We start from the raw sequence: 23830 nt of genomic DNA, 5'->3' as shown, positions 1-23830 counted from the left end.
TGCTACTCTGAAACATGTCACTTTAAAAATAAAGACTCACAGTATACTGAGATTTTAATCAGTTAAAATGATATCAAGCGAAATTCATTGTCACTGAGAAGTTTGAGGTTATGTTCTATTCCAGACATAATTTCTTATCTAAAACTATCCAATTAGCCAATTGCCTACTTTTTTTCAATTTTTATTTTTATTGTGGCCACCAATGTAAAAAGATGATTCCGTGATTCCAAGTGAAAACATCAAAGTAATAGAAAGAGTGATCAGAAGGGTCACAGCTGGACAAAGTACAGTTGTAAATTAAACAAGGCAAGAGAGTACATGGGCTCTGAAGAAGGAGAAAAGCCGCAGTGCTAGAACTTTTTAAATCCAGGTCTTAGCTCATTTGATGGGTTGCAATTATCAAACTAAAATACATAAATCACAAGATATTTACACAGTATTGAAATAGAGACACATACCCCAACCAAAATTGTCCCCCTTGACATTTTCCACTTACCATTTCCTCCTCCCACCCTAATTATCTGACATTTGAGGTAAGTTTGTTCTCTCTCTATTTCTATGTTGGAAATGTGGAAGCTTCACTAAAAAACAAGCAAACAAAAAACAGTGCTCTTGGAACTTTCTGGACTGACTACATGAGATGAATTGCAATGTGGACAGCAAATTCCGCAAGAAACAAAGCACACTGTCTGAGACACACTGGATTTCACACACAACATGTTTAAAAAAGAAATCTTTGCCACTAAGTCCATTCAGCAATTCTGAAAGACAAGTTCAAAACATATCTGCCCTTTTCTTTTTGAGGTGATTATTCTATTTCTCTCTGTAGCTGAATGCAACGTTAGCTCTCTCGTCTTGCATAAGTAATTCACTAAGGCAGCTGAAGTAGAATACTCTTGCCTACTAAATCATTTCTAATATTGCCAAAACCACATGCTCCCAAAGGGGTACTTCAGTTGCACTCACTGATAGATATGATTCTAAGGTACAAATGAGCTAACTAAGTTAGTTTTTCTAGCCAGAGTAAGGTATGTCCAGTAAGAAATCTCACCTTCAATATTTCCGGTTCCTTGATGTCCAGAGATGCTGTATTCCACTGCTTGCTAAGATTTTTATGTAGTTTGTGATATTCACAAGCACTTGGTGTAAGAAGCCAAATCACACAGATAGCAATCATAAATCCAAGGGCAACTCCCAGGAAGAGTCCACAGAAGTAGCTAGGGAGAGGGAGTATAAGATAAGCATAGACTAACATTGTAAAGAAGTACAAAGTCTTAACGGGTATTTTAGGCTGCTGCACACATAAATCAACTTCATCTTCGCTACTGAGTGCGATACCATATTCCTCAGTTATTTCTGCCTGGAGCAAAGGTTCTGTGGGTTTTTCCACTTTGCTTTCATCCTCTATTAAAAAAAAGTCTTCAGAATACAGTTCACAAAACTCTTCATCCTCTTTGCTTGCCAGTGCAGACAAAGAACATTTTTCCAGTACCAGCGAAGTCTTCAAATTTAGGTCCTTTGTGCTTACAGACTGAGAGTTATTAGTCTCAGTGTCTTTCACATGTTCCTCAGCAGTTTTGTACTGGTTACTTTTATTTAGAGTAGAATCGCTTCCGTAGTAGTCCCCTTCAGAATCACATTCTTCTTCCTTAATGCTATAGTTGTTATTGGTTTCCAAATGGCCATTTAAATTTGAAAGATTTGAGAGTTCTGAAGCACTTGAAGATAAGGCTTTGGGCCTGTGGCTACTACTTTCGTCGCCCATTATTTTGCTGAGGAGTTGAAAAGGCTCATAGATGACTTCTGAAAGGCGTCTTTTAGTGTCTTCAATTTTAGCCTCCATTTCAGGTACTTTAAAAAAAGAACGAGTATCTGAAGGAGACGTTAATGGGGAGGAGGGAGCAGTTTTGGAATCGCCACCTGTAACTCGAGGCTGAGTGAATTGTTTGAACAGGTGTAAGTTCAGTTTAGAGTCAGGTTTGTAGGATACAGCTTCAGATTCTTGTTTAGATGTGTCTGTGGACAGAGACTTCACTAAAGTTTTCATTAAGTGTCTATGTCTTGTGGGCGGGGTGGGCTCTTTTGGTTCTACATCTGTTGAAAGGGACTTAACTAAACTCATAAAAGGCTTTGAACTAGAAACAGTGGATGAAGCACTACACAAGACAGTTGGCTTGGATGGAGAGGACAATGGGGAGGATGACGAGCTGGCTTTCTGTTCCAAAGGAGACAACACACCTGATGAGCTAGCTACATGATACGAATCAGATGAGGGCGATGGAACTAATGGCACTGCACCGAATACTTGCGATGCTGAAGAAGAATCTAATGGCTTTACAGTGTTTACGGTTGGCAAAATCACAGGTGACGAAGGTAGGAGGGATGCAGAGTCAACCATGCTATGTGAGGTAGCTGGACCACAAAAATCATGGCCACCATGTTCAAAGCAGAGGTCTTCCTTGGCTTCAAGTGCTGTTACAATGCTTTGGTCTTCCAGTTCATCACTGGGAGACTCCTTAAACTCCTCTTCCTCCTCCTCTTCCTCCTTCCCAAATGCCGAGAAGTGAATGGTGATGACATCTCGGGAAACAGATCGCTGAACCTGCACTTTTGGGGCAGACTGCTTTGAAGACATTTCATCAGTTTTCTCTGCATGGCTACTGTTCAGACTTGTCATTGCAGGTCCCAGAGATGTGTCAGGGTCTGTGGAGAGAATATTGAACTAAATTAAAGGCGATTTCTCCTCAAACCCCACTCTTATTTCCAACTATTAAGAGAAACACAGAAAAAACTATTTACATATGGCATGTGTGCAACTTAAGAGCAGCAGATATCCATACTGGCACTTTTCATTCCCCTGGATTTAATTGCACTTTATCAAGTGAAACAAATAAACAAATTCTACAGTAACCAAGAATTTATTTTCAAAAAAGTCACACATATGTTTTACATAAAATACGTACAAACTTGAGGAAAAAGTAGTTTCTCCAAGTGCACATAACAATGCTTTTCATATCAGATGCAAAGATTAAAAGGGGGACTCAGTCACAGAGAAAATGACAGGGAGCAAAGCAGGTGGAGGAGAATGAAGGCAAAGGAGGGTGTGCGTGTGTAGGAGAAACAGGGGAATGGAGAGGTTTAAAAAAAAAAATCTTCTTAAGTTCCATCCCCACTGAATGCTAGGAGCTAACAAATTCTCCTTTCCACATCTCTCAACAAGAAGCAGCCCTTAGCTTATACAACGAAGATGGTGCTGCAGTATAGGCAGACCGACTCCATTCTCTGAAGCCTAAATGTGTCACCACTATGACATACTTCTACTAGCTCAGAGAGAAATGATCACAAATCTGTTTCAAAGATACTGATCTCCACATCTAGTTCTATGCACCAAGGTCACTTAAAAAATAAAGTCCCACTGAGCCAAACTTGCTAGCAACACCACTTTGTATATTAATCACACCACATCCACTAATGACATGCATATGATAATTCAGGCATCTTTCCGACCAAAAAAAAGAACGGCAAAAAAAGGGAACTAGAACACACACACTTTTAAAAAGAAATGAATCCAAGGCACTGGTGACCACCATCCAAAATGGTCAGGCAAAATATTACCTCTGCAATTTCCCATGAGGCAGTACTTTATTTTCATTGTCAAGACAATACGTTTGTCACTTTAGTAACTAAGCTATTTTCAGGCACTGTGAACATGCTGTAATCAAACTGACAAGTGGAATCAATCAGAAGTCTTTGCTGATATTTAAAGTGCTGTTATACTCAGAAAGGCTATGGGAGAGGGAGGTGGATTCTGTTCTGGTTTACACATCATCCACAGAACTGTTAACCAAGTTCCAAATGCAGGGCCAAGTTTTGCCATGCAGCTACAGCAGTGCAATCCTACTGCCGATAAGGAGCTAAATTTGGTCTGAAGAAGCAATTACAGGTGATAATGTAAAAGAATGGAAAACCCAGCTGAGGTTTTAGATACCAGGGTGAATTTGCAGTTGGGAGGGGGAAAAAAGATATAAAAATGTGTTGTATTATTTATCTATTTATTTCACTTGTAACATGAGCAATTTGCTCTGGAAATTAAAGGCATGTCTTCGCTACCAATGTTACAGCACTGCCGCAGCAGCACTTTAACATGGCTGTGTAGTCGCAGCACCAGTGCTGGGGGAGCGAGCTCTCCCACACTGTAAAAAACCCACCTGCACGAAGGGAGTAGCTACCAGTGCTGGGAGCACGGCTCCCAGTGTTGGTGCACTGTCTGCACTGCCACTTTGCAGCCCTGAAACTTGCATTGCTAAGGGGGAGTGTTTTTTCACAGCCCTGAGCAAGAAAGTTTCAGTGCTGTACAGTGGCAATGCAGACAAGGCCTCAGATACAAACGTGAAACCCTATATTGTCTGTTTTACAGATTCACTTTTCGTAACAGAATAGCATTTTACTGATAATTATGCAAACTGGTATAGCAAGAAAATTATTAATATTAAGGTTCCTCCCACCCCAGAAACAGTAGAATGCAGGTTAGGAGAGAAGTGGGTGTGGAGTGCTATTCCCAGTATTTTGGGAATTTTTTCTGTTCTTCACCAAAACTGATCAAACCCATTCCTTGTGTCCCATGATTTACCTCCCACTTTTTTTTTTTTTTTTGCTTTGTTACACAGCTAAGTTAACAGTTCTTTTCTGAGAAACTCTGTATATTGTTTTCAGAATGCAAGACCAGAGTCAAATAGGATTTTGACTTCATGCCCATTGTTAGAACACTAACAAAGAATGTACTCTTGTAATAAAACATGTATTACTAAGTCATATTTTACTGTTTAGATCAGTGGTTCCCAAACTAGGGGCACCGCTTGTACAGGGAAAGCCCCTGGAGGGCCGGGCCGGTTTGTTTACCTGCCACGTCCGCAGGTTCGGCCGATCGCAGTTCCCACTGGCCGCAGTTTGCCATTCTCAGCCAATGGGAGCTGCAGGAAGCGGCGCGGGCCGAGGGACAGAAAACTTGTTTTCCCCAGCCAATAGCCTACTTCTTCACTGAAGCTAGAGAAGGTTTATTGTTGAACATTTTCCCCAAGTGGCTTATTTTGCTGGTCTGTTCTGAACCAAGGCTTTTAGAAATCACACTTATCACATCACTGCTGCTCCTCCATCCAGAAGAACTCAGGATGGAATTAAGTCCATTTTAACCTCATCAGGAGGTGGTCATCATTCTTGACCACAGCGTACTTATCTCCTGGATATATGCACAAGAAGTCTTTAAAAAAAACCAATGGTGGGTGTGTGTGGAATATTCAAGACCCTGGCAAATGTTTTGTTCTTACAAAAAATCCAAATCAACTTCACTGGAATAACAACTTTTCCAGTGTCCTTAGTAGTTACTGGTATATATTGCCTAACTTGCATATTTTTACTTATGTGTAAAGAACCTTACAATATTTCAGTTTGAAAAATAGAATTAGTTCACACTGTCAAACACCTCACAGTGATTAATCGGCGAACAATAAACACAGGTCTTGGTTTCATTGTATTTGCAATTAAAATACAGAGACATCTACCACAGCTTGCAAACCTGCTCATAATTTGATTGTTACTAAAGAATGAAAGGCTCTAAAGGGGCTGGAGAAATCAATACTTCAAGGCACAACTGTCAAACTCTGAAGTACAGATATATTGTTTTTGAGACGATTCATACAAGAAACCCAAACAATGTGAAATTGATTAACCAATCTTTAGTTTGCTCTGCTTTCTATCCTAACAGTGAAGTTAGTGCTGTTAATCTTTCACTTTACTTGAGCCAAGCTTAGTGCAGGTAAGAACTAGGGCAGGTTTTCTTACCTAGCTCCACCATCACACTGCAATCCTGACCTACAACACCCCCACATCTCTGTCAATGCATTTCAGTCATAACCTATAGTATCCCTACTATTCCAGTTCTCTGCAACTCTCCCCACTTTCCTTCCCACACACACTCCCCCACTGTAACAGTCCCAGGTCCCTCACTTTACTTCTGCCAATGCACATCAATCCTGACCTTCAGCACTCCTAGGGTTACCATACATCCATAGGGTTACCATACATCCCTATTTTCCCGGACATGTCCAGCTTTTTGGTTCTTAAATCACTGTCCAGGAGGAATTTTTAAATATCTAAAAAAGTCCGGGATTTTGCCATTATTATTTTTCCCCAAAGAAGAGTTGATCATCCGAGAAAGAAAGTGAATGTTGATCACTCGAGAGAGTGCCCGCTTTTTCCCCCTAGCTCCCAGCACTTGCGCCGCGAAACAGCTGTTTTGCACGGCTGGGAGGGAGGAGGGGGAACGGGTTGGAATGGGGGCAGGGAAGGGGTGGAGTTGGGGCAGGGCCAAGGGGGCACAAGCAAATACCTCACCCCCATGGAGTGTCCTCTTTTTTGAATGTTCAAATATGGTAACCCTAAGCACTCCCTCCCAACTCCCTCCTACCATTCTAGTCCTGAACCTTTTGTTTATGCAGTATCAATTGTGCCAAACCGTGTAGATCTGATTTTTGGGGGGGCTCATGAAGTGTAACTGTATTACCAGAACAATAAGTTGAAGTTGCCTGTGCCCCTGCTCAATAAATTTAAATACTAGTAGTACAAAAACTTTCCCATGCCATCTTGCCTCTTGAAGGCACCACTTCTTGAGGGTTAGAGAGAAAAAGTAGGAGGCCATGTGTGCCAACAAGGGAGATGGCAATTTCTGCAATATGGGTGTCTGGTTATTAGGAACTGCCCTAAGGTCACCAATTAATTTCACACAAGTTACCTATAATGGGTGTAGATAGTAATGATCTTCAAATCCTATGGACCTGATTCTGTATCTGCATCAGTACCCTAGGAATGAAAAGCTCCTTTTATTTATAATATGAAATTTCACACAGCCATCTGAGCCCTCTAGCCCCCACTGTTAAGTATTCTGATTATATATAATGTATTTCTGATATATAGAGCCCTGCACAGATATAAAATTTGATCTGCATCCGATCCGCAATAAGAGAGCCACATAAGTAAATGACACTATGTGCCCCAAAAAAGTAAGGCATATCCAAACTGATGTTCAAGTGTTGTGCGTAACGTGGTCTATCAGAGTGCCCATGGCATGAACTCTGTCGTGGGAAGATAAGCCCTTGGCAGTCTAGGGCTGCTCCTATAAATTCTACTGTCTGCTTCGGAGTCAGGTTAGACTTCTCCTTGTTTACACAGAATCCCAAGGATGCTAGGAAGTGGAGTAGCAATATAATTGATGCCAGGACTTCTAGGCAGGACCAGCTGTTCAGAAGCTAGTCATCTAAATACAGGAAAATATGATGAGTAATCTTTGAGTTACCTCTTCGTCTAAGCCTGATGAGTCATCCCTGAATTACCTCTGAGCCTGCTTGAGCCAGTTTTGTGAAGACCTTGCATGCTGTTGCTAGGCCAAACAGAAGTACCCAGTATTGGTAGTGTTTGGCATCCAACACAAACCTATGGAATCTTTTGTGGGAAAGGTGAATGTCCACATGAACGCACATGTCTTTCAAGTCAAGAGCTATGAACCATGTACCCTTTACAATGGGACCAATAAAAAAATATCCCTGGAAAACATGGGGAATTTTAGATTGCAAATAAAAATGCTGAGCCAGCACAGACTGAGGACCTCCCTTTTTCTTGGGAACTAGGAAATATTTTGAATATAGCCCCTTTCCCTAATGTTGAGGCAGCACCCACTCTATTGCTCCCTGTTGGAGGAAAGATGCTACCTCCTGAAGGAGGATCTCCTCATTGAAGTAGTCTCTGAAAAAGAGGGGATGGGGAGAAAAACCTCAAATGAAATAGCCAGAATGGATGGTATCCAGCAATCACTTGCCTGTTATCTCCCTCCAGTTGTGGGGAAATTGTGATAGGCATCCACCAAAGCGGGACTCACAATTGTGTGGAGATGGCAATACATCGGTTCACAGTTCCCAGGTGTCCCATCGAAGTATTTTTGGGCCTGGGGATGGAAGTTGGGTAGCTGTAGTTGAAGTGGAAGCGGCAGCGTATCAACCTCTGTACCTCCTGCCATTTGCAAGACAACTCGTAATAGTACTGGTGATTGAAGGGTTACAGTAAAGGCCTCCATTTTTAAGGCTGGTTCTGGTACTTCCTCTTTGGAGCTGGTGTATTGATACACTCAGGGAGTGGAGGGTTTCCCAGGAATCTTTTAATGAGTGCAATGACACATCTGATTTTGGTTAGAAAGGTTGGGCAAGTCCTCTAGAGTATATTGTACCTCCCTGGGAAACCCAGAAAAGTGAAACCACAATTCCCACCACATCAACATGCCAGTTGCCACTGATCTCGATGTCATATCGAGACATGTCATATCGGCTGCATCAATCACAGCTTGTATCAAGATTCTGGCCACTAGCTTGCCATAGCCAAGGAGGTCTTGAAATTGACCCATCTTCCTGGGGTAATTTGTCCTTAAAGTTCGGGAGCTCTGAATCTGAATAATTCAGAAAATTGTACTTAGGCAGGAGAGCCTGAATTCTACATTGGAGGCTAATAGATATAAACCTTGGTCTCATCTACAGGGTGGCCCTTTGGTGGTTTTGCCTGGTTCTTTCCATGGCCACCTGGGCAACCGGGGAGCTCAGGGCAGGATGAGTGAACAAGAACTCTTCTCCCTTCAACATGAAGCACCACTTTTCTGCCTTCTTGGGATAGGGGCATGTGTTGCCAATATGTGCCATACAGCACTAGCCAGTTCCAGTATGGCTTTGTTCACCAGGAGTACTACCTAACTAGATCCCATTGGCTGTAACATATCCAGGAGCTTGTGTTGCAAGTCCTGGACCTCCTCTAAAAACATCTGGACTCTTCTGCTACTCTCTGTAGCAGCTCCTAGAATTCCCGGTGATCATCTGGAGGAGATGGTGAGACTGGAGCAACCGGTTCACTGAGTGCGGAAGACAAATACACCTGTCAGTACCAGCAGATCTGGTTCATCTTCTTCCTCTCCATGGGTTCAGGGGGAGGTTCTTGTTGATCTCTTCAAGAGGAGGCACAATATGACTCCCTGTTAGCAAAAAACACTGGTTGACTACATGCATATGGGTTCCGTGGCCCCAGTAAGGCCAGTATGAGGGGTCAAAAGTAGGTTGCAGCAATCCCCAAGGCAATCCAAGGAGAAGGACCCCTGCTTGTGTGGGCGAGGCTGGTTCCAGGAGACTATCCCCTATCTGGGCTGATCTCCCTCAGCGGTGAAGATGGTGCTACTGGTACATTCAACCCTCCCATTGCTTAAAAGGTTGGATCCAGCTCCATTGGCATTTATAGAAAGCCTCAGCTAGTGGTAGGGATGGGTGATGGACTTGTTCCCAGGTCTCTGACTCCTGCCGGTGTTAAAATATCCCTGGTGAGAATCAGTCCTAATAACAGAGGAGACTGTGAATCTAGGATGAAGATATCTTCCAGATGGTATAAGTAACCAATCCCTTCAAAGATTGCACCTTGTCACCTTGTACAACTGGAGTTAGTGAGAGAAGACCCTTCGTAATCAGCCATTCCTTACACAGCCATGAGAGTACCATTGATGAATGAATCTCTGACCAACTGGTTTTCATTGGTACCAATGGTTCTCAGTCCACCAGGTCCTGGTGCTTTGTCTGAGTCAGTACAGCAGTCAGTGTCACTGTTGATTCAGAAGTTGGTACCATAGAAGCCTTGCTCTGACGCATCTTATGATTATGAGGCTTAGGGAGACTTAAGTCCTTGCGGCCTGGGCATGAAGACTCACCTGACTTGGATATGGTCAGGAGGGATCTCTCCTCCTAGTAGATCTAGGAAGAATCTGCTTTGATACTTATGAGAATGTCCCCTAGTCTCATGAGAAGGCCCAGCCAAAGGGTCCTTAGCCCTGCTCTTTCCCACTCCTGAGTGAGATATTGCACTAGGAGGTGCACTTCTTGGTGACTCTGGCTGATGTACGGAGGGTTCTCTGTCCCAAGTCTGAGTCCTCATTGTGCATTCCATAAAGGTGCTTCCACAGCCAGAGTTCTCAGGCCTGCCTGTTCGACTGGGATAAGAGTGGTAGATTACTGCACTTGGAGATGTGTGCTTCTCGGAGGCAGTACAGGCAGCATTGGTGGTTGTCACTGACTGAAAAGGAGCAGGGACACAAGACCCAGTTTTGAAGGCCGATAGCCTGGGTATAATTTAAGTCCCATGCAGGGAGACCATGAGGGGTCACTGGGGTGGGCTTTCTAACAGCTAGCTAAACTGGAAAAGCTATTACTCTAACAATAAATTGTGAATTATAAAAAACTTTGAAACACTTCCAGGAAGGGAGAGGAGTAGCTCCAGACACTGGAATATTCCGACTCAGGCCATGCGACGGACAGAAAGACCAGGAGAGGCAGTCAGTCTGGACTGACCCTTATACAGTCAATGCAGAGCAGTGGGAGGAAAAGGGTGCAGGTGTGGACCAAACCAACACACACTGCTTGCAAGAATTCTCTGGTCTCGGCTGCAAGGAGCACATGTTTACCGACAGTGGAATACACATAAGGAATAGCCTCAAAGAACAAAGAATTAAGAGAATCCTCTGTAAAGCTCATACAACTGCAGAAGAATCTCACATCAAGGGATAACAAACAAAGATGTAGCATACAGGAATACGGATTTTGTAATATATGGATTGACGACTGGGGTGAACAACTCGTAACAGTTTTAGACATCTCACAGCAAAGAACAAAAACAGTTCTCCATAAAAACATAACAACACTGACCCAGAGGGTGGAAAAAGCCACACCAAGAAAAAGGGAGTAACAAGATCTGAGAGAAGGTTTTGTGGAAGTTTAAGTGCAATGGACAAAAACAAAGACTATAAATTAGCCTACAAGACCAACAGCTACCAACTAACTTTTGCAATAAGTTTAATAGTCCATGCTAGCAAACAAGGATATTTTGACTGAATATCATACTACATAAAAGGGAAAGACAGAAAAAAATATTTCTAGTGGCATAAACTATGTCACTTTTCTAACAGCGAAGAGCTTATTATGTTCTACAATGACACCTCGTAAAGACTGCTTCTATCATCATTATTCTACCTTCCAATTGGAAGGACAAGACCCTCCAAAAATGAAAACCAAAAACCAGTAGTTTTTGATCAGCTACTCAAACCCCATAGAGAAACAGGAGTTATAACTAAACTTATTGGACCATATACAGATATGATTTAAGTTTACTTTTCTCAGTTTTAAGTATCAGGTTCACAGTAGGGACAAAGATCCCGGATCATAGAGCAGAAGGAAGCAAAGCACCCACGCATGCACACCCACCCCCTCCAGGATTCTAGAGGACCCTTCCCTCAGATTTCTGCTGCAGGAGAGGCTGGTAGAACCTCATGCATCTTCTTACAACACTATTGGTGAAACCTGATCTATTTAGGAACAGGGAGATCCTTGAGAAACTTAATATATTCCTTAACATTCCATCTCCTTGAACATGCAGCATTTTACACGGTTTGACGAATATTTGAAGCAATAGGCTATTGTTACAATAAGGAGATATACAGTTTCAGTTTTTAAAATAAATAATTTAATACCACATCTTGCAGTGGAGAGAAATTTCATCATTCTGGGCCACATTTTTGGAACTTAAGGATTTCATTTGCTATAGACTTAGATATAATTTGCCTTGGTAAGAGAAGCAGCAAGCTACCAACATACAAGGTCTTTGAACTAAATATCTTTTTATATAGCGAACTGCAATAAAAATATTATGCAACGGTCTGAACAGCAGTCATTTGATGTGAAGCAATACACCTTCTGAAGTGTATTGATGTGAAGCAATATACCTCTCAGTAAATGTTCCTTATTTGGTCTTTACCCTTCTATAAAATACTAGCATTGGCCCTGCACTCTGGTCTAAACCATCAATTCTTTCCCTTAAAAAAAGGGTAAAGAAGGTTCCCTGAGCTCCACATAACCATGGCTAACCTTCACCTTTATATTTATTTTAAGAGCAAAGACAGATGTGAAAAACAAAATGATTCAAGCTGGAGTGACATTCATACCTTAAGCAGCCCGAATTCTTGAAAAAAAAAAAAAAAAAAAAAAAAAAAAAGAGGAAAAATTTTCAGATTCTGTTTGTTACCTCCAATTAAAATGTCAGAAGTCTGCCGCTTGGTGATAGATATGATCATCAGAGTTGCTTCAGGCAGGCTCCATATTGAGTTATCTTACAAATTACAGTCAGAAAGACAGGGCCTTATATTTCTATATTTTGTTGTTGTTGAAATAAGAAGACTGATCCTTTTGCTTTTTAAGGGCTCTTGTGGTCACATGACAGAAATACAGAGTTTAACTGAGGCTGAAGTGTATAATGGTGCAATATCAGCTAAGAGATTTACCCCTCCTAACACTGCTTTGAAAAAGAACTTCTGTGCTTTTAAAAATTAAATATCTATATTGACCATTTATTTATTAAAAGAAGATTTGGGATTTGTCTACCTTAGGCTTTTTTGCACTAATGCAGAAACCTATAACATTTCACTGCTGTAGTTTATTGTGGAGTAAGCAAGCCACTTCTAGTGTAGATGGGCTGCTGTATAAGAGGTTTGCACCAGCATACCTACAATGCTGGCGTTATGTCAGTGCACAGTCCACAGGGTAGACAAACCCTTGAAAGCACATTCATCTGTGTTTGACAGGAAAAATGTAGTTCTGCCTCATGGTCAGATAATAGAGCTACAGTACAGGGAGCCAGAATCCACATTATAATGCACTGACTCGGTCAGAGGCATACTGCAGCAAGTAACTTAAATAGCTGTAATGGGATATCGCCACTTGTAAGGTAACTCCCTTCTCTTCATGTGCCAGTATATTTATGTCTGCATCTGTAATTTTCACTCCATGCACCTGAAGAAGTGGGGTTTTTACCCACAAAAGCTTATGCTCAAATAAATCTGTTAGTCTTTAAGGTGCCACCAGACCCCTTGTTGTTTTAGTAGGAGGATGGAGGAGGAAAATCCATGCCATGAAGGTAATGTTCGAGAATACTTTACACAGGCCTCTTCTCCTTTAGAGAAGTGTATTTGCAAGATTGCTTTGACTTACACCTCTGTTGTGGAATGTTTTTCTCTGCTCCCCCCTCAAATTCCTCTGCCTTCTCAAAAACAAACAACCCCCCTCCCCCCCCAAACCACCAACCAATCTACTGGAGGCGGGGACGGACAGGAAGGAAAAATCGTCCTTCATTTAAGTAACATAGCTTTATCTCCAGGCCAGAAATCAAAACACATAACCAAGTTTGTTTATTTCCACTTTCAAAATATGCAGTCAAATAGCTTGTTTCCCTAAACAGTGTAAACTCTCTTCAATTATTCACAAGCTCAGATACAGATTTTTTACAGGTGTAGGAGCACATATTTTGCAACTGGATGAGCCTTGTGTGTAAGCTAAGGGGAGAATACCACGGTATTAAAGAAACAAGGAGTCCGGTGGCTCCTTAAAGACTAACAGGTTTATTTGAGCATAAGCCTTCATGGGTAAAAACCCCACTTCTTCAGATGCATGAAGTGAAAATTACAGATGCAGACATAAATATACTGACACATGAAGAGAAGGGAGTTACCTCACAAGTGGAGAACCAGTGCTGACAGGACCAATTCGATCAGGGTGGATGTAGTCCGCTCCCAACAATAGATGAGGAGGTGTCAATTCCAGGAAAGGCAAAACTGCTTTTGTAATGAGCCGGCCACTCCCAGTCCCTATTCAAGCCCAAATTACTAGTGTTAAATTTGCAAATGAATTTTAATTCTGCTGTTTCTCTTTGAAGTCTGTTTCTGAAATATTTTTGTTCAAGTATAGCTACTTTCAAATCTGTTATAGAATGTCCATGAAGACTGAAGTGTTCTCCTACTGGCTTTTGTATGTTACCATTCCTGATGTCCGATTTGTGTCCATTTATTCTTTTACGTAAGGACGGTCCGGTTTGGCCAATGTACGTGGCAGAGGGGCATTGCTGGCATATATAACATTAGTAGATGTGCAGGTGAATTAGCCTCTGATGGTATGGCTGATGTGGTTGGGTCCTCTGATGGTGTCGCTAGAGTAGATATGGGGACAGAGCAGGCAACGAGGTTTGCTAAAGGGATTGGTTCCTGGGTTAGTGTTTCTATGGTGTGGTGTGTCGTTGCTGGTGAGTATTTGCTTCAGGTTGGGGGGCTGTCTGTAAGCGAGGACTGGCCTGCCTCCCAGGGTCTGGAGAGTGAGGGATCGTTTTCCAGGATAGGTTGTAGATCGTTGATAATGTGCTGGAGAGGTTTTAGCTGGGGGCTGTATGTGATGGCCAGTGGTGTTCTGTTATTTTCCTTGTGGGGCCTGTCCTGAAGTAGGTGATTTCTGGGTACCTGTCTCGCTCTGTCAATCTGTTTCCTCACTTCCCCAGGTGGGTTTTTAGTTTTAAGAATGCTGGATAAAGATCTTGTAGGTATTTGTCTCTGTCTGAGGGATTGGAGCAAATTTGGTTGTATCTTAGGGCTTGGCTGTAGACAATGGATCATGTTATGTGTCCTGGATGGAAGCTGGAGGCATGTAGGTAAGTATAGCAATCAGTAGGTTTCCGGTATAGGGTGGTGTTTATGTGACCATCACTTATTTGCACTGTAGTGTCCAGGAAGTGGATCTCTTGTGTGGACTGGTCCAGGCTGAGATTGATGGTGGAGTGGAAATTGTTGAAATCCAGGTGGAATTCTTCAAGGGCCTCCTTCCTGTGGGTCCATATGATGAAGATGTCATCAATGAAGCACAAGCAGAGGAGGGGTGCTAGGGGACGGGAGCTGAGGAAGCGTTGTTCTAAGTCATCCATAAAAATGTTGGCATACTGTGGGGCCATGCGGTTAACCACAGCAGTGCCACTGACTTGAAGGTATAAATTGTCTCCAAATCTGAAATGGTGGTGGGTGAGGACAAAGTCACAAAGCTCAGCCACCAGGTGTGCCCTGGCCTCATCAGGGATACTGTTCTTGACAGCTTGTAGTCCATCCTCATGTGGAATATTGGTATAAAGAGCTTTTACACCCATGGTGGCCAGGATGGTGTTTTCAGAAAGATCACCAATGCATTGTAGTTTCCTCAGATTAGAGAGATTTTCATCAACTGCTGGAATCTGAGCGAGTTGGCAGCTCTTCCGGACACCGTGTGGCTCAAAGTAGTGAATCTAGAGAGCTGATGTGAAAGCTAACATGAAGGCATTTCCTGTGTAAGGTTTACATTTGGTAATACATTCGTGCTTATCCCTAGACAACTCATCTTCCTGTCCAAATCCATATGGAGAGTTTGCTCTGAATAAGTGTATTTATAGAGATAGAGGGACAAGGTGGGTTATGTAATATTTTTTATTGGACCAACTTCTGTTGGTGAGAGAGAGAGCGTGCGCGCGCTTTCGAGCTTACACAGAGCTGCTCTTCAGGTCTGGGAAATGTACACACAGTGCCACAGCTAAATAAAAGGTGGAACAGATTGTTTAGCATAAGTCCAGTAAAAGATATTACCGTGTCCACCTTGAGTCTCTAATATCCTGGGACTGACACAGCTACAACACCACAGCATATTTATGGACATATTCATTCTAATACACCAAATCCCATAGACTGTTGGAGACACTCAAAATGCTTTCAATACAAGTGCTATGCATCTCCTTGATGAATAAATGAACACGCAGCAGCTAACACGCAGCAGCTAGCACACCCAATTACACATTTAGTCTTTAGCAATTTACTTTTAAATCAGACTCTGGTAACAGGTGAAAAGAGATTTGTCTATTTCCTACAACAGGAAACACTTGTCCTCATCACTCAAAATCCATCACAACAGAGCATACTTATCAGGTTCTTCTGCAGAGACATGGTAAATAACAATGTGTCAGCATTAGGTATGAGCCAAAATCAGTTTTAAAACCACAGTTTTACAATTCACAAGTGAGATCTTCAAATGACAATGTGCCCAAGACAAATACAGGTTTCAGAGTAACAGCCGTGTTAGTCTGTATTCGCAAAAAGAAAAGGAGTACTTGTGGCACCTTAGAGACTAACCAATTTATTTGAGCATAAGCTTTCATGAGCTACAGCTCACTTCACACGTCTCTTAAGGGTTCTGTTTCAAAGTTCTGGAGAATGTCTTCGAAACAGTAGTTTAAATTTTATGGTTTTCAGTTTACATACAAAGACAAGCAAATCTGTACTGCATAAATACTCTACTCTAGATACAAACTCTCAATGGACAAATTTACGGCTTGTCTAAATGAGCATTTAGATTGCTTAAGATTAAAAGCAGGGTAGATCAAAGCACACCAGGAAACTTTTAGTGTGCAGCAGTAAGGACCACACGATAGTTAGCTAGCGCACAGCACACCAGAGCAGCACAGATTTACATTCCAGCTTGCCACACACTGTGTCTATACAGACAACTGTTAGTTGTCTTTATTGGAATGGAGCTATTTTATGAAAACAGGAGTGCGTTATATATTTAGGATTTCCATTTTGTGGGATAGTGTTTTTTGAAACATGGTTTCCTATCCCTGCAACACTAAAAAATTATGTCGACCTAATTTACATTGGTATACAGCCACTGCCATTATTAATCGCTTGTGTGCACACACACTTGGCCCCTTGTGTCAGAGGTGTGCGACCTCACCAGGAGCGCTTGTATCGATTGTATTGTCAGTGCAGGGCATTGTGGGATGGCTCCTGAACCAGTAACAGTTGATGTAAGCAACAGTGTCTACATTGACACTTCATCAACCTTACACTGACTGTGACTCTACACGAATCAGGGAGGTGGTGTTAATAAATCGGCATAGAGAGGCACTTACATCAGCAGGAGCCAAATTTAAGTGAAGACCCTTCCACAGCATGGCAGCTTATGTCAACCTAACTGTGTAGTGTAGACAAGGCCTCTCTCAGAGACAGCAGTCAAGGGCATTCTAAGTACCTAAACATCTCACAATCTTTAAAATGTATTTATCCTAACATTCTGCCTATGACGTAAGGAAGTACTATTAACCCCATTTTACAGATGGAGAACTGAGACACAGAAATTAAGTAGCTTGGCCAAGGTCACACAGGAAGACTGGCACAGCTAGGAATTGAACCCAGGTCCCCAGAATCCCAAGTTAGTTCCCCATACACTGGATTGTCCTTTTCTGATCTATCTATCAGTATGCCACAGTGGTTTTCTGAGTTCTAATGTTTTGCATCATGCATAAAACATACATGAATGGCATAGCAAATGCAGGAAAGGAGCAAAAGAATGCACACACGCCATTCAACCATGAATTGTGGGACATCAACATTTGAAAGATGAAAAAATGCAGAATCCAAGTTCTCTCATATAGCACATTCTTACACTTTCCTTAACTGTAGACCCTAGCTTCTCTCAAATGCACTAAACTCACCCCAAACTCAGAAAGATGATGGGAGATAAAAATACATTTGCAACTGAAAAGTAAAAAATTAACTGGTTTGTTAAAAGAATTATCTGCCCGATAAAAGAATTAAAAAAAAAAAAATCTTTAAGTACCATGGTCACCCTTAAAGACATTGTTTGCAAGCAAACAACGCTTCCTTAAAGTTATTTTCTAATCTAAGCATAGGGGAAACTGCAGCATCTGACCCCAACATGTGGTAACTGTTTTTTCCTAAATGGCAAAAATTTGCAATTATTCTGTAAGTGCATGTGTACACACCCATACACAGTGGTTGCCTTTAAAAACTTTTCAATTACTTTAGACAAAGTAAATGTTATATCACTATGTGCAATTTTTCCTACGTTAAGTACAGTGATGTACACAGAATAACGCAAATGAGGTACTATTATGCAAGACAACACTTTTTAAGACTGACCACTGTAGTTTCACAAGTTGATCAGAGGTGAGTGCTCCAACAACAATACACTTGGGCACTATTACCTTGCCATTTTTTTTTTAGCTTCCATAGATTAAATCTTTTATGTGCGTCCATTTGGATCATGAGTCTGGCAACACAAAAGAAATAATCTGCACTTCAGGTTTGTTTTAAACATTTTATTTCCTATACAATATTTTTGACTAGCAATAAGTCTACTCTTTAGTTAGGTCATTAGCACAATCTGTATTTAGAATCCCAAATTCACAATATAGTGTTAATTGCCTGGTGTTTAAGTTATTTAAATATCAGTTGCTAATATATGCAGTGTTAATTACCTGAAACAGATTAATTTTACTAACAAAACAAGTGGGTTGGAAATAATTTTGATACAATGAATAAGCAAAATTTTATACCACAATTGACTAATCATCATACCAAAGAGGGAAAGTCTCCATTAGCTGATATTTTCCCACCTCCATCTATGAAGTATATATAATTTTATAAAAAAACCTTCCTAAATGCCACTCTCAACACAAATAGTATAGACTTTGGCATCGGTGTTACAAGACACAGCAGGACATTACCCATGTTCAGGATATGCTTATACTTTGGCCTCATCTACGCAAGACTATTTAAGGTTAACTCTACATTGACTGGTTTCAGAGTAGCAGCCGTGTTAGTCTGTATTCATTTTCTTTCTACATTGACTGAAACCTATAACGGTATGGCGAAACCATGGTATAAGTGGGTCAAAAAGACAGGTTTCTACCTTATTCCCCCACCTGGGTTAGAGAACTGTAACCTGGTTTGATCCTGCCAACACCGATTCAGCTATGTTTATAACTCATTTCTGCCACAAGAATTTAAACTGTGCTTGTGCACAGTTTAAGTTAAATTCTTGAATGCAGTGTATGCATGGGGCCTTACACCTTCAGACTATTTTGTCCAACTAATACTATCTGCAACTCCTTACTGCAGAGGGCTACGCTCAGTTTAGCATGTCACATACCACACATATACATACCTTTAGCAGATCCTGTTTACTTCCAGCACTATTCATTTCAACCTCCAGATCAACTGCCCTAATGAAATTCACTCTGTGAAGTTGCAGTTAATTCAGCCTATCAGATTAGTAATTTAAATTTTAATATAAAGACTGACCACCAGTGTAATAGAGTCAAGGGATTTTCATTCTTCGAGATGTTATTCTTAAGTGCCTGTCTATTGACTTCATTTATTATAGACATTATCAGAATCCTGATGGATAATTAAAATGTCTCTCTATTACCTCAGAGAAAACCAGATCTAATCTGGACTCACTAAACATCATGGGTACCACAATGAGTCTGCTTCAAAGGTATTTATTCACCCTTATTGAGGTCATCGATATATTAAAATAATGTAGTTGAAATGCAAGTTCCACTGTTCAAAAAAAATCTGAACTCCCTGGAACTTGGCAAAATTAACACCTCAAACACAGTGCATGCTGATACCATAAACATTATCAGACACAAAGAAACCTGTATTCCCATCTGAAATAACCCTATTTAAAATAGTTCTTCCTAATTTGCAGATGATATTTCAACATTCCCTCTCCAAAGGCATATTTTTAAGGTCTTTGGGTGATTCACAAGATGTTTCTCTGTGACCTTGGAAAGGGCGAGAACTAGAAATTTCCAAGTGAGCTGTAGCTCACGAAAGCTCATGCTCAAATAAATTGGTTAGTCTCTAAGGTGTCACAAGTACTCCTTTTCTTTTTGCGAATACAGACTAACACGGCTGTTACTCTGAAACTTATCCTACCTGTAACCATTTTTCTAGTCGATATCTTGACACCTACATCCATCTTTTTAATAAGCAGAGAAATAATTTTTAAAAATATAAGTTTAAAAAAAGTTTCTTTAAGACAACACAAGAACTATTCAATATTAACATTCTCAACTACTTTCCCACTAGCTACACGCCTCCCAGCAAAGGTTTTCCCTTTAAAAAGCTGATAAAATAGGTAACATTTAAGATTCTTCTCCTCCACTGAGGTGCCTGTTCTCCCCCTCTAATCTTTGATTTGTTTCTTAAATCATTTTATATATTTGCTCTCTCTCCATCTCAGTTTTCCCTTCTTCAGACTCTTGCTCAGGCATCTCCTAATTCCAATTAAGTTTTCCTCCCTTACTCCTTGTCTCTGCTGTTCCTGAAGAGTCCTTTTCTCTCTCTCTCTCTTCTCTTCCAGATGCTTAAAACAAACTGCCATTTCCCAACCTCTAGGGAACCTTCTGACACCAACATTCTTTCTCCTTTTTCTTTTAAAGGAACATCACCACAAACAGTCTGCTTGCTATTTTAAGCAGATACCATGAGCACCAATATTGAGTAACACCAGAAAGAATTAACACATTTTATACCCCTTTGACTGGGATACTTAAAAACACTCCTTTACCACCTTCCCTAGTTTACAGGTTGATATTTAAAATCAAAATAGTAAAATAGTTATGTTTATTTAATAGAGAAATGGACCTGAACCAAAATGCTTGATCCCTGCACCTCAGACCTTGGGTGTTTCAAAACCCGAACCCCCATTTTGGCTTGGTGGCTGGCAGTTCAATCCCTCAAATGGTTCAAGACAAACAAGCCTGCACTTGGGTGCCTTTGCAGGGTGGGGTAGGAGGGTCAAAGTTTTATCTTGAACAATCACAGCAAAGTCATCACTGGTATCCAGTTGATAGTAGCAAGTTTGATTTGCAATTCTTACCCAGTAGGCCTTTCTTTTAGAGTTCTGCAACATAACTCTGGTTTCCTGTCCCTGTTGATTGTGCAGCACTTAGCCCTAGACAGTGCATTCTGCTCTTGTGCGAGGGGGAGGGGCATTAACAGTCTTTTAATGGGAATCTACTGGCATATCCGCACTCCGCCTGGGTGGGCAGTCAGCTAATGCGCTAAAAATAGTAGTGTTGGAGTCTGTGTTTCCCCACCCCACCACCACCACATTTCTGTACTTTCCCATCCTTTAAGAGATCAGTTTATTCCACTCTAGAAAACTCACTTTATCCAAGACATTCCTCTTTAATATGTCCTTATTTCCCTTATCAGTTCCACACATCTCTCCGTTGTCTACTTCTTGGTTCTCTCCCAGAGCTCACTGACGTCAGTGGGTAAAGTCCCATTGCCTTCAACGGGCTTTAGATCAAACCCTTTGCAATGGGGCTGGAGCATGAGCCCTGCTAACCCTCTAGATGTACAGGAGTTGACAGCCCTGCTGTTGTCGTCTTATTTCTACCCTCAGTTTGTGGGCTTGAGCCAGAGACTGTAGATGACTTGTTTTTAAGCTGTTTGAATGTTTATTTCTCAGTCTAATAGGTCATTATTTGATATTAGTCATGTGAAAACTAACAAATGACACTCATTAGTGAAGCAGCAGCTGCAGCCACTTCAGTCAACAGTTAAGAGCCAGGAACTGTTTGGCTTTACAGTATGTTGCAAGAACAGTCTCTCTCCCCATCCCACACATCATACTCAGTGAACTTTTAATTCTATTAAGAGTGGCTGCCTACACAATCTTTGCTGTTGATGTCAATACACCCACTCTGGCAGAGGGTCAAGGGGCATTCTCCAGATTAACTGCCAAGAAAGGAGACGGTGTATGCAGTTTGGGACACAGCAAAGAAGAGGGCGAAATGACCAAACCCTGGTATGTCTTTGAATGACCAACATTAGACCTTGGACATACTCTCGTGGAAGTATTATGAAACCAGACAGAAGTATCTGGACTGAGTCCAGCTGAACATTCAAAGGGCTGCTACAAAACACAAATGCAAATTGATGTTGCTTTTACACAATGCTGCCAGGACCAAACATTAACTTTCCTTCACTCCACTAGAGATATTTCTATTGAACTTGTGAAAAGGGTAGCTCACCTAACATGGCATTGTGAAGCATGCTGGAAAATACCAGACACAAAGACATTCTCTGCAGGATAAGGAAAAATTTTTAAATACGTGAAACACAAATCACCATCTCTATCCCTACTGCACTATCAAGAAGATTAAGGGGATATAACAATGGCCAATGAAGTTCTTTCCTCCTATCCCCTAGATATCAATGGTTTTTGTTTCAAACAGATGTACAAAATATGGAATACTATCAGCCAAAAGATGAACTGGAATACCCAAAAAGCCTCATCCATTTCTATTTTCCACAATATGTAACTGCTGGAAGTTCTAGACGCTCTAGCCAAGATTTTCAAAAGCAACTAGCTATTTTAGGTCATCAGCTGAGGAACCCTAAAAGGTGTCTGATTTTCATAAACAGCTAAGCAGCTACCTTCTCAAAATTAGGCCTACCCTATTAAGACACACACACACATATATATTATATACACACACACAATTTTAAAACATCCCAGAAACTATATAAATTGGGGAGCATTAAAACCAATATAAAGTTGGAGTTGCATCTTAACCATTCAGGAAACTTCTACTTGCCTGTGAAAGTATCAGACTACAGATTTCCTGGCAACTATTGACAAGACCTTCGGGGTTTTCCTTGAACAACACAGCTGTTAACATGCATACTCTTTTGCTGGGGATATATAGCCAATACCTTATGGAAGAAGTTAGACATATTTGGTACTTTTTCCTACCTGTTGCTAGGCTCACTACTTTAACTTAGTGGGTTCATTGCATTGTCAATACGTCAGGCAGCTGGTTGCACCAAGTGTGATAATCTTGTTATGGAAAAGACACACGAAATGTGGAAGAGGATATAAATTCAATAACTTTTACTGTATAGCTGATTATTAAATACACTTTTTTTAATTCAATGACTAACCTAAAAAAGTGTATTAAATACCTTGGCTGTAATATACATGTAGCTGTACCACCCAACCACATCATTCTCTTGCATCAAGGTAGTTCTTACCATCTTTTTTGCACATACAGACAATGATCAATTTATTGTAGGCTACTTGTGACTGCCATTTCTCTTGTGCTCCCTAAATAAAATTACATCATTTCGTACTTTTCACTGTGGAGAACTGGGACAGGTCTCCCACCACCAGCATGTCCCCTTGTGGTCAGAGGTCACTCTGCAGCAACCTGCCTGTGTTTCCCCTCTTCAGGGCCCTTTAAGAACTGCATACCACCAGTTCAAAGGTAATTTAACACATTCCCTTTGTGGGGTCCAATTTATTTAGTCCTTATACAATCTGGCCTTAGTGCCCCAATCCCTGTTCAGTGCATGTCTCTCTGGTAGGGAATCCCCAGCCCCGATTCCTGAAGCTTCCTCCTGTACTAGCAGCACAGTACCAGTGCTCTTAGATATGGCAACTACCCTGATCTCAGGGTCTTTCTTCTAGGAACCTTTCTGCAGACACCGCCACAGCTTTCAGAACTTCCACCCCAGCCTCCTGCTGCCCTTTATAGGGGAAATCAGCTATCCTCAGTCAGGCCCCATCAAGGTTAATGCAGCACATGTGGCTCCTTCAGTAACCAGGTTTGGCCAGCCCCTGGCCAAAGGCCCATAAGGAGCAAGCTATCTTATACTAACATTTAACATGTAGATTTTATTCTCAGGAGAACTAGCCCTCTTAAAATTTCCTTCTTTAAAACTAATGGTTAGAGGATGAGAAACCTTGTCCTTTGTAAATGAAAAGCTATCATTCCCTACTGTAGTATCAAAAATAAGAGCCTGTGGTTAAATAAACTCAGAGGATAACCATCTGGATATGGCTCTGTGTACATCACTGAACAAGTGGGAGGGATTCCTTGCAAGCAGAAGGGCTAGGGAAATTTTACTTTTATAATGAAAGGAGTGGAAGTGTGTTGTGTTTTGCTTTAATCCTTGCCCCAACCACCCCGCCAGTCTCCCCTCAAAACTGACAGACAGACAATTTCATATTTCAGTCTTGGCAATGAGCCATAAGGGATCTACTGCTACAGC

At 41.3% G+C, this 23830-nt stretch overlaps 1 protein-coding gene across 7 annotated transcripts in view; it reads right to left on the bottom strand.

Annotated features, from left to right (window-relative positions):
• The window catches only part of TEX2 (testis expressed 2), a 120829-nt gene that overhangs the window by 64458 nt on the left and 32541 nt on the right, over nt 1-23830 (bottom strand). For all 7 annotated transcript variants that reach the window (XR_012154893.2, XM_073311242.1, XM_073311245.1 and 4 more), the window contains exon 2: nt 1052-2703. Coding sequence is in view for 6 of the 7 variants with exons in the window: in XM_073311242.1 (XP_073167343.1) it covers nt 1052-2677 (1626 nt within the window). In the remaining variant the exon portion in view is untranslated. The remainder of the gene's footprint in view (nt 1-1051; nt 2704-23830) is intronic.

The sequence above is a fragment of the Lepidochelys kempii genome, chromosome 14 (assembly GCF_965140285.1).
Source record: "Lepidochelys kempii isolate rLepKem1 chromosome 14, rLepKem1.hap1, whole genome shotgun sequence".
NCBI lineage: Eukaryota > Metazoa > Chordata > Testudines > Cheloniidae > Lepidochelys > Lepidochelys kempii.
This window is presented reverse-complemented; position numbering and strand designations above follow the sequence as displayed.